Raw genomic sequence first — 12,011 nt, forward strand, 5'->3', positions numbered from 1 at the left:
GACAAAAAAATATGTTACAGATGAAGGAGCAGATGAAGGTAAAAACCTACAAGACCAAATAAATGAAGAGGAAATAGGCAACCTACCTGAAAAAAATTCAGAGTAATGATAGTAAAGATGATCCAAAATCTTAGAAATAGAATGGAGGCACACATCGAGAAAATACAAGAAACGTTTAACAAAGACCTAGAAGAAATAAAGAACAAACAGAGATGAACAATACAATAACTGAAATAAAAAATACACTAGAAGGAATCAATAGCAGAATAACTGAGACAGAAAAATGAATAAGTGAGCTGGAAGACAGAATGGTGGCAATAACTGCTGAGGAGCAGAATAAAGAATGAAAAGAATTGAAGACAATCTCAGAGACCTCTGGGACAACACTAAACGCACCAACATTCGAATTATAGGGGTCCCAGAAGAAGAAGAGAAAAAGAGAGGGTCTCAGAAAATATTCGAAGAGATTATAGTCGAAAACGTCCCTAACACGGGAAAGGAAATAGCCACCCAGGAATCTCAGAGAGTCACATACGGATAAACCCTAGGAGAAACACACCCAGATGCATATTAATCAAACAAACAAAAATAAAATTCAAAGAAAAAATATTAAAAGCAGCAAGGGAAAAGCAAAAAATAACATACAAGAGAATCCCCATAAGGTTATCAGCTTATTTTTCAGCAGGAACACTGCAAGCCAGAAAGGAGTGGCAGGATATACTTAAAGTGATGAAAGAGAAAAACCTACAACGAAGATTACTCTACCCAGCAAGGATCTCATTCAGATTTGACCAAGAAATCAAAAGTTTTACAGACAAGCAAAAGCTAAGAGAATTCAGCACCACCAAACCAGCTTTACAACAAATGCTAAAGGAACTCCTCTAGGCGGGAAACGTAAGAGAAGAAAAAGACACAGAGGAAAAAAAAAACAAAAAACTAAAATAATTATGAAAATCGCAATAGGAACATACATATTGACAATTACCTTAAATGTAAATGGATTAAATGCCTCAACCAAAAGACACAGACTGGCTGAATGGACACAAAAACAAGGCCCCTATATGTGCTGTCTACGAGAGACCCACTTCAGCCCTAGGGGGACACACAGACTGAAAGTGAGGGGATGGAAAAAAATACTCCATGCACATGGAACGCAAAAGAAAGCTGGAGTAGCAACACTCATATCAGATAAAATAGACTTTAAAATAAAGATGGTACAAGAGACAAGGAAGGACACTACATAATGATCAAGGGATCAATCAAAGAAGAACATGTAACAACTGTAAATATTTATGCACCCTACATGGGAGCACCTCGATACATAAGGGAAATGCTAACAATTATAAAAGGGGAAATCAACAGTAACACAATGGTAGTAGATTTAATTGATATAGGACATTCCACCCAAAAGTGGCAGCATACACTTTCTTCTCAAGTGCACATGGAACATTTTCCAGGATAGATGATATCTTAGGTCACAAATCAAGCCTCAGAAAATTTAAGAAAATTGAAATTGTATCAAGCATCTTTTGCGACCACAACACTATGAGATTAGAAATGAATTACAGGAAAAAAAACCTGTAAAAAAACACAAATACATGGAGGCTGAACAGTGTGGTACTAAAAAACCGAGAGATCACTGAAGAAATCAAAGAGAAAAAAAAATACATAGAAACAAATGACAGTGAAAACACAGTGACCCAAAACCTATGGGATGCAGCAAAAGCAGGTCTAAGAGGGAAATTTATAGCAATTCAGTCTCACCTCAAGGAACAAGAAAAATGTGAAATAAACAATCTAACCTTACACGTAAAGCAACTAGAAAAAGAAGAACAAACAAAATGCAAAGTCAGTAGAAGGAAAGAAACCATAAAGATCAGAGCGGAAATAAATGAAAAAGAAATGAAGGAAACAATAGCAAAGATCAATAAAACTAAGAGCTGGTTCTTTGAGAAGATAAACAAAACTGATAAACCTTTAGCCAGACTCATCAAGAAACAAAGGGAGAGGGCAAATCAATAAAATTGGAAATGAAAAAGGAGAAATTGCAACTGACACCTCAGAAATACAAAGGATCATAAGAGACTACTGTGAGCAACTATATGCCAATATAATGGACAACCTAGAAGAAATGAACAAATTCTTGCAAAGGTACAATTTTCCAAGACTGTACCAGGAATAATTAGAAACTATAAAGAGACCTATCACAAGTAATGAAACTGTAATTAAAAATCTTCCAACAAACAAAAGTCCAGTACCAGTACCGGACGGCTTCACAGGCAAATTCTATCAAACATTTAGAAAGAGCTAACACCTATCCTGCGCAAACTCTTCCAAAAAATTGCAGAGGGAGGAACACCTCCAAATTCGTTCTACAAGGCCACCATCACCTTGATACCAAACCCAGACGAAGATATCACAGAAAAAAGGAAATTACAGACCAATATCCCTGATGAACATAGATGCAAAAATCCTCAACAAAATACCAGCAAACAGAATCCAACAACACATTAAAAGGATCATACATGATGATCAAGTGGGATTTGTTCCAGGAATGTAAGGATTCTTTAATATATGCAAATCAATTAATGTGCTACACCATATTAACAAATTAAGGAATAAAAAACATGATCATCTTGACAAATGCAGAAGCTTTTGACAAAATTCAACACCCATTTATATGATAAAAACTCTCCAGAAAATGGGCATAGAGGGAACCTACTTCAACATAATAAAGGCCATATATGACAAACCCACAGCAAACATCATTCTCAATGGTGAAAAACTGAAAGCATTTCCTCTAAGATCAGGAAGAAGACAAGGTTGCCCACTCTCACCACTATTATTCAACATAGTTTTGAAAGTCCTAGCCACGGCAATCAGAGAAGAAAAAGAAATAAAAGCAACAAATTGGAAAAGAAGAAGTAAAACTGTCACTGTTTGCAGATGACATGATACTATACACAGAAAATCCTAAAGATGTCACCAGAAAGATACTAGAACTAATCAGTGAATTTGGTAAGGTTGATGCATACAAAATTAATGCACAGAAATCTCTTGCATTCCTATACAGTAACAACGAAAGATCAGAAAGAGAAATTAAGGAAACAATCCCATTCATCATCGTAACAAAAAGAATAAAATACCTAGGAAGAGGACTACCTAAGGAGGCAAAAGACCTGTACTGAGAAACCTATAAAACACTGATGATAGAAATCAAACATGACAGAAACAGATGGAGAAATATACCACGTTCTTGGATTGGAAGAATCAGTGTTGTGAAAATGAGTATACTACCCAAAGCAATCTACAGATTCAATGCAATCCCTATCAAATTACCAGTGGCATTCTTCACAGAATTAGAACAAAAAATTTTACCCTGAAGAATCAGGCTCCCTGACTTCAGACTATACTACAAAGCTACAATAATCAAGACATCATGGTATTTGCACAAAAACAAATATAGATCAATGGTACAGGATTAAAAGCCCAGATATAAACCCATGCACATATGGTCAACTAATTTATGACAAAAGAGGCAAGAGTATATACAATGGAGAAAAGACACTTCAATAAGTGGTGCTGAGAAAACTGGACAGCTACATGTAAAAGAATGAAATTAGAACACTACCTAACACCATACACAAAAATAAACTCAAAATGTATTAAAGGCCTAAATGTAACACCAGACAGTATAAAACTCTTAGAGGAAAACATATGAAAAACACTCTTTGACATAAAGCACAGCAAGATCTTTTTTGACCCACCTCCTAGAGTAGTGAAAATAAAAACCATTAGGGCAGGCTTCCCTGGTGGCGCAGTGGTTGAGAGCTCGCCTGCCAATGCAGGGGACACGGGTTCATGCCCCGGTCTGGGAAGATCCCACATGCCGCGGAGCAGCTGGGCCCGTGAGCCATGACCCCTGAGCCTGCGCGTCCGGAGCCTGTGCTTTGCAACAGGAGAGGCCACAACAGTAAGAGGCCCGTGTACCACAAAAACAAACAAAAACAAATAGGGCTTCCCTGGTGGCGCAGTGGTTAAGAATTCACCTGTCAATGCAGGGGACACGGGTTCGAGCCCTGGCCTGGGAAGATCTCACATGCCGCGGAGCAGCTAAGCCTGTGTGCCACAATTACTGAGCCTGCACTCTAGAGCTCGCGTGCCACAGCTACTGAGCCTGCATGCCTAGAACCCGTGCTCCACAACAAGAGAAGCCACTGCAATGAGAAGCCCGCTCGCCGCAACTAGAGAAAGCCTGCTTGCAGCAAGAAAGACCCAGCGTACCCAGAAGTAATAAAAAAATAAAATTTTTAAAAAAACAAAAACAAATGGGACCTAATTAAACTTAAAAGCTTTTTCACAGCAAAAAAGCATAAGACAAAAAGACAGCCCTCAGAATGGGAGAAAATATATGTAAACGAAGCAACAGGATTAATCTCCTGAATACACAAACAGCTCATGGAGCTCAATAGCAAAAAAAACAAACAACCCAATAAAAAAATGGGTGGAAGACCTAAATAGACATCTCTCCAAGGACATACAGATAGCCAAGGGGCAAATTAAAGGATGCTCAACATCACTAATTATTAGAGAAATGCAAATCAAAACTACAATGAGGTATCACCTCACACCAGTCAGAATGGGCATCATCAAAAAATCTACGAATAATAAATGCTGGAGAGGGTGTGGAGCAAAGGGAACCCTCTTGCACTGTTGGTGGGAATGTAGATTGATACAGACGCTGTGGAGAACAGTAGGGAGGTTCCTTAAAAAACTAAAAATAGAACTACCATATGACCCAGCAATCCCACTGCTAGGCATATACCCTGAGAAAATCATAACTCAAAAGGACACATGTACCCCAATGCTCACTGCAGCACTATTTACAATAGCCAGGACATGGAAACAACCTAAATGTCCAATGACAGATGAATGGATAAAGAAGATGTGGTACATATATACAGTGGAATATTACTCAGCCATAAAAAGAAACGAAATTGAGTTATTTGTAATGAGGTGGATGGACCTAGAGTCTGTCATGCAGAGTGAAGTAAGTCAGAAAGAGAAAATCAAATACTGTATGCTAACACATATATATGGAATCTTAAAAAAAAAAAAAGGGTTATGAAGAACCTAGGAGCGGGATGGGAATAAAGACGCAGACCTACTAGAGAATGGACTTGAGGACACGGGGAGGGGGAGGGGTAAGCTGGGACAAAGTGAGAGAGTGGCATGGACATATATACACTACTAAATGGAAAATCAATAGCTAGTGGGAAGCAGCTGCATAGCACACAGAGATCAGCTTGGTGCTTTGTGACCACCTAGAGGGGTGGGATAGGGAGGGTGGGAGGTAGGGAGACGCAAAAGGGAGGAGATATGGGGATATATGTATATGTATGGCTGGTTCACTTTGTTATAAAGCAGAAACTAACACACCATTGTAGAGCAATTATACTCCAGTAAAGATGTTAAAAAAAAAAAAAAATACAGGCCCAATCCCTGAGAGTATGGTTTGATATTCTGGATTGGGTTTCCGGAATCTGTCATTACTTAAAAAAAAAAAAACAAAGCTTTCAGAACAATTACTTGCTTTCCACAAAGGAAAGAGGTACAGGCTTCCCTAGGAGATACTGCAGGTTCAGTTCCAGAACACCAGAATGAAGTGAGTATTGCAATAAAGTGAGTCACATGAATTTCCTGATTTACACTATACTGCAGCCTGTCAAGTGTGCAGTAGCATTGTGCAGAAAAAAACAATGTACAGACCTTAATTTAAAAATAATTTATTGCTAAAAAATACTAACCATCATCAGAGTCTTTAGCAAGTCACAGTAGTAACATCAAAGATCACTGATCACAGATCACCGTAACAGATGCAGTGATGGTGAAAAAGTTTGAAATACTGTGAGAATTACCAAAATGTGACAAAGACGCGGAGTGAGCAATATTGTTGGAAAAATGGCACTGATAGACTTGCTCTACACAGAGATGTGACAAACCTTCAATATGTAAAAAAAAAAAAAAAAAATTAGTATCTGTGAAGTGCAATAGAAAAAGGTATGCCTTTATTTCTAAAGCAAGCAAGAAAAAAAAACTGCCTCAAAAATCAGTTTAAAAAAAAATCAGTTTTGAGAAAGATTATTTATTGGTGTTTTTGTTGAACTGAAAGTCAACTGATAATCATAAGCTCTAGAACAAAATACAGGGTTTACACCTGTGGTGGATGGAGCACAGAAGACAATTCCCCAGCTCTGAAGCTAGGGGATGCATGTCTCTTGGGTCCTCTGAGGTCTAATCCTGCCATTCCTACCAAAGGAGTCAGCGACCGCAACCAGCTAGGACCAGGATATAAACAAGTGGCCAAGTTTACAACTCCTGGTGGGACCTCCCCGTGTTATCACTGATGAAATCTTGGCCAGGGAGCCCTAAACCGAACGTCTCCCAACACAGGAGTGGGAAGGGCAGCTCCACAGTGAAGGACAAGGTCCACCATGAAAAACATCGGTCATCGCAAAGGTGACAGGCTCCAAAGAGAACCCTTGCATTTCCCTTCTCCCTCTGTCTTCCCCATTCACCCAGATGGTCAGTCTCCACACCCAGAAACCAGTATCAACTCCTCTCTTCCCTCAGATCCCACGTTCGATCCATCACACAGTCCACTTGGCTCCACTTTGTTATCCACCCCAAATCCAACCATCTCACCATTTCCACCGCTAGCACCTTAGTCTAAGCCACCAACAGTCGAGAAAGTGCACAACTGTAAGAGAGAGTGAACACTGCATTTGGAGAACTGAAAGACCATCAATGTGGTTTTAGCTCTAAAGGAAAGAGGGAGAGCTGAGAAGGACAAAACTAGAAAGGTGGGGAGGGACCAGGATGTAAACTGCTTTGTAAAACCAACACTGACCAAGAGAGAAAAATTTGAGGCTATAGAAATTTACCAGAAGATACTGGTAAGTAAAGCATTAAACAAATGGACATATTTTGATAATGGCAACAAAGTTGATTGATTCACATCTATGGACGTTCACACCTGTGGATCAAGTGCTGATGGATAAAACTTAGGACTGAAGAGCTGACACGTCTGGCAAGTTTTGTCCTGCCTCACTGTTTCCCTAACCGACCATATATTGCAAGGTGACTGCAATACCAAAAACCAAAAATAAAACTCCAGGGTATATTTAGGAGAAAAGAATTTATTTGAATGGACCCCTAACTGAGCTAGAGATCAAGCCATCTTTCTGCTGCTGCCTCTAAAGCCTGGCAAGGGGCTTGAAACAGGTAGATTTCACAGCATCATTCGTTTATTGTGGAAGGAGGACACTTTTGGGGATAGTCTGAGAAATACAATGCTGCAATGCTGAGAGCTAAGAACAACAAAGTGATGGTAAAAAGTAGAACTAAAATGTTACTTTTCCCATTAGCATTCATTCAAGACCACAAAACGAGAGGGACTTCCCTGATGGCACGCAGTGGTTAAGACTCCATGCTCCCAATGCAGGGGGCCCAGATTCGATCCCTGGTCAGGGAACTAGATCCCACATGCTCTGCATGCTGCAACTAAGGAGTCAGCGAGCCACAACTAAGGAGTCCTCCTGCCGCAACGAAGACCTGGTGCAACCAAATACATAATTTTTTTTAAAAAAACACACAAAATGAGGGACTAAGGATGCCTGATGCTAAACGTTTCTGGAATTTAAGAGTCACTGTCCTGCAATCTTGGAATGTTACCTGATCCCTCATGAAAGTCTGCAGGAGAGGCCTGCTTCCTACTGTGATGTCCTATTCCAGATGACCAGACACACTGCTTGGAGCCCAGAGCATCCCTTTGGTTGGGGATGCCCCACTCCTGTCGTCTGCCTCCCCAGAGCTCACTCCTGTGCACGTCCAGCTCGGGGGAGTGAGGCTAAAGGCACTGCTTCAGTGCTGACACTCTGCTATCTACTCAATGCCCCCACTGATGATCCCATCTGACAATGAATGTGAAGTAGGATGGGAGGTGATATTCCAGAAACGTCCTAAGAAGTCAAGAGAGATAGTACCATTATCATTAAACATAAGGAAGTTTGGGTATTACTGATTATTACTTGTTTTTTTATGGACCATCAAATTCACTGGTTAAATAACTTCATCTGTTGCCTCCTATGCATTATATGCAGGCATTCTTTATCTGTTTCATTACTAATCAGCATCACTGGATACTGTGGTGTCTCCTGACAGTAGTTATACCATCCATAAGATGAGTGAAATCAGCTCACTGTCACAGGCTACAGGTTAACCTTAAAATACCCTGCATTCCTTGAGATTATATGCAGCCAAAGGTTTTTTCCTTTAAGGGATGATTCCCTTATCATTTTATGAAGCCACACCCTAACATTTATTGAAACTCAGCAGGGAAAGAACAAAGAAAGAAGATGAATGAGAGAGAAAAGTAATAGAGGGAGGAAGGAAGGAAATATTAAATTACTAAGGAAGAAAAAGCCAATCAAACCTTGAAGGAAGATACTAGACAGATATCCAGAGGCCCAAGCTTTGTGTGCAGAGTCCAGATTTACTGTGTGAGACTTACTAGTTGTTTATATGCAGTATCTCAGCCCCTGATCCACTTTTGTTTCTGTACTCTCATCTGTGATGCAAAGGCTGGGTCTCTGCAAATCTCATGTCAGAAGACCTTTGGCCAGCTAGCCTCTGTTAGGTTTTGTCAGTAGGGGGCACTAGAGGGAGACTGAAGGTGGGAATCAGAGCTAATGGTCTACCTGGTTTCTGCTGCTCCTGCAGCATCATCTCAGCAGTGGGACCTGACTCCAGCTCCCAGCTTCTATTAGCACATGGAGAACTAGCCTCATTGTGCTCCCTCACAAATATGGCCAGCAACTAGGCAGTGACCTCTCCTTGGAAGTCTGAGCACTGACTCTTTAGAGCCTCTTTTCTGAGTTCTTAGTTCTGGAGATCTGTCCTGGGACACAGTAGCTGCTTCCTAAAATTACTACCCCAGTGTTTCATTTTTCTAGCCCTCCAATTCCTGTGTAACAAATTTCCTATATTAAATCCTTTCTGTTGAAATACTTTGTTTTTCTCACTAGGCCCTTTCTTCTCATGGACTCCCCTCTGACAGCAACAGCTGAGAAATTCTGCAACCTTAGCCAACAACCTCATGGCAGTCTACATGAAAGGCTAATTTTTTGATTAAGGGAATCCAAAAATGCTGAAACAATTGTGACACAGCCAAGATGACCATCTTCTACCTCTCTGAAATATGAAGCCATAAGTTGGGTTTGGAATATTTTCATGGTTGGCCATCTTAAAAAAATGACAATTTAATAAACTTTTAACTCATTAAGGACCAGAGACGTATGTCTTTTATTATCTGAACATCATCGACCAGAGACATTTCAATATTCACTTACATAACAAATCGCCAGCCACAGGTGTTAATTTCTGCAAAAATCCCCCAGTCAGTAATGTGTTAACATGAAAATATGAAATTACTGGATATAGTATTTAATAGCACATTGTGAAAGTATAGTTAAGTACTTGAGTTATTGTCAGGAATGAGAGGAGAAACTAAGAGAAAATTAAATTATTGGAGGTTCCTTCCTATCAAGTTTTACAAGGAAGGATGTGTTGAAAAATTGAACATAAATGGAAACAAGTGAAATTCCACAGGTGAAGGTCTTACCATTATCCTGTCGCTGTCAATAATGGTGGTCAATCTGTTTGTGATGGTTAGCACAGTGCACTGAACAAATTTCTCATGGACTATTTTTGTATTAACTCATCAGTTCTGGAATCAGAAAAGTTGATTTAGTTCAGTATAGACAGGAAAAGTGGACTTAAGACTTTAAAATATCATGATATATTATAATGTTTTTAAAATCAATATTTCAAGACATAATCTTTTTCCTAAAAAAACTAAGTATAAAAAGTCTTAGAAATTTACTATTTTTCATAAAACAATGGAAAATAGTCTTCCCTCAAAATTGCTTGAAACTATCAGGAGCTGGATTTAGGAATCTAGCTCTCATAGGATGCCTAGTAACAACATTAACACCATATAACATGCTTTGGTTTCTTCTTTTGTTTTCTGGAATTAATGTTAACAAGAGACATCTTTCGGGCAAAGAGAACACTTAGAAACATTTCTCAGCATCACTAAATGTTTTCCATTTACAACACTTAAATTTTGGATACCAGGTTTCATGGACCTCAGCTCCATACCTTGGGTCCACATTTGATGTGGCTTTGTCAATAATCAATATCTGACTTTTCCTGAGAATAGTCCTAGCAAGACACACCAGTTGTCTCTGTCCAGCACTGAAGTTCGATCCTGATTCTGCTAATTCAGTATCCATTTTGCCAGGAACACTTTTGATGGCTTCTTTAAATTATACCTGTGGATACAGAAAGAACATTTTTCCTGAACAAACTGCTACTGAAGCAGACACTCCTCTTAGACATTAGAGCTTTGAAGTCCTCATGACTTCTTACGTATCTTACATGTACAGCCACGTGATGGGGAGAGCTATTTCCAATTAGCATTCACTGAGAAAGATGTAGAGTCAAGTCAGGACAGGAAAATATCAGTGTCCCCCTTCCCTGCCACATGACACCTACCAGAAACCCCACCTAAGGATTAGTTAAGGAAGTTTCTCAAAAAATGAAGCTATTTCTCCCAGTGTGGTTTAAATGGAAAAGTTAAAATGATTTTATGGTTGAGTCAAGTTTACCAAAGTACATTTTGCATATGGGTTGGTACATTAAAGGGAAACTTCAAAAAAATATATATATATACATATATATATATATTACGGGAAGTATGGTTCTTTTAGATATAATCTTATCAGCACTTTACAATTTTGGAAGGTCTAAAAGTTTAAAAAAATACGAATTCAAACAATGGCAAACTGCACCTCATACATTAGTAATCCTGGGGCCTATTCTGGTAATGGTTCTTTCCCAAGTTTAATCTCATAAATACTGGACCAGTTAAGTGCATTTTCTTCAATGTCAAAAATGTCTTGCAGTGAATGAAAATCCATGAAAAACAGGATACAACATAACATCTTATTTCCCCCAGACTATGGGTATAGGTGGTGTTTATATTAATGTATCTTCATAAAACTGTAATCATAAGATAAAAAAGAAAACCAAGCTTTCAACTTCCGAAGTTAATCTGAAAGTACATTGGGTGGTAGGGATCAATTCAACGAATATTTATTTTAGAGAAGTACTACAGAACAAGAACCAAACTCAGGCTGTATTTGAAGTTAAAGAACAAAGAGTAAATACATTTCAAATTAAGACACCAACAGATTGATGAGTGATGGCCAATGATCAGGGACACAATTATAGTGTCAAATAACAAAACACCAAGGGTGAGTGGGCAATATTTTCGTGGTATCCTAAATGCTGAAGCACTTCTATGAATGTGATCCCAAACTGTGCTCCTGTTGAAGTCCAATCCCAAGAAAGGGGAATTCAGAGTTAGGATTAAATATGGTATTCGTATTTAGTGACTGCATGAAAAGTACAAAAATCTAAAGGGTAAGATTTGTATTGTGGTGCAAGTGGGTTGGTGTTTCTTAAAACTGACATCCTGACTTTGAAGAAATAATTTTACACTTGCCCCTTACTGGGATGGCATCTCATCACTAATCTGGTTTTTTACTTTCCTTCCAGTTGTCCATATTTGCCTCATGAGGAATAAGGGTTGTGAGAAGCAGTGTTTTTCAGAAAATACTGTTTTCTGAGATTCTGTCTTCATTTATGAATCAGGGATGGTTATGAGAATAATAAGAATATGAAGGCTTTCTATAGTATAATCATATATTCAAGTTATTGGTTTGGCCAAAAAGTTCATTCGGTTAACGAATACATCATTCAATAAAGGTCTTGGTGAACATGAAAAATGTCTTTTATTTTTACTTAAAACTGAACTAACTTTTTGGCCAACCCAGTATAATTTAATATTAGAATGGAAAAAAACACAATAGAGTCAGTAGACAGTA

At 38.7% G+C, this 12,011-nt stretch overlaps 1 protein-coding gene across 1 annotated transcript in view; it reads right to left on the minus strand.

The window, feature by feature from the left end:
• LOC113625296 (multidrug resistance-associated protein 4-like) overlaps positions 1–12,011 on the minus strand; it is a 167,319-nt gene that overhangs the window by 26,066 nt on the left and 129,242 nt on the right. Inside the window, 3 exon segments of the mRNA XM_027115725.1 lie at positions 9,683–9,765; positions 9,768–9,787; positions 10,222–10,388. Of these exon segments, the coding sequence (XP_026971526.1) occupies positions 9,683–9,765; positions 9,768–9,787; positions 10,222–10,388 (270 nt within the window).

Source organism: Aethalodelphis obliquidens, unplaced genomic scaffold (genome assembly GCF_003676395.1).
Source record: "Aethalodelphis obliquidens isolate GAN/ISIS:26980383/991018 unplaced genomic scaffold, ASM367639v1 scaffold15, whole genome shotgun sequence".
In the NCBI taxonomy this organism is placed as follows: Eukaryota; Metazoa; Chordata; class Mammalia; order Artiodactyla; family Delphinidae; genus Aethalodelphis; species Aethalodelphis obliquidens.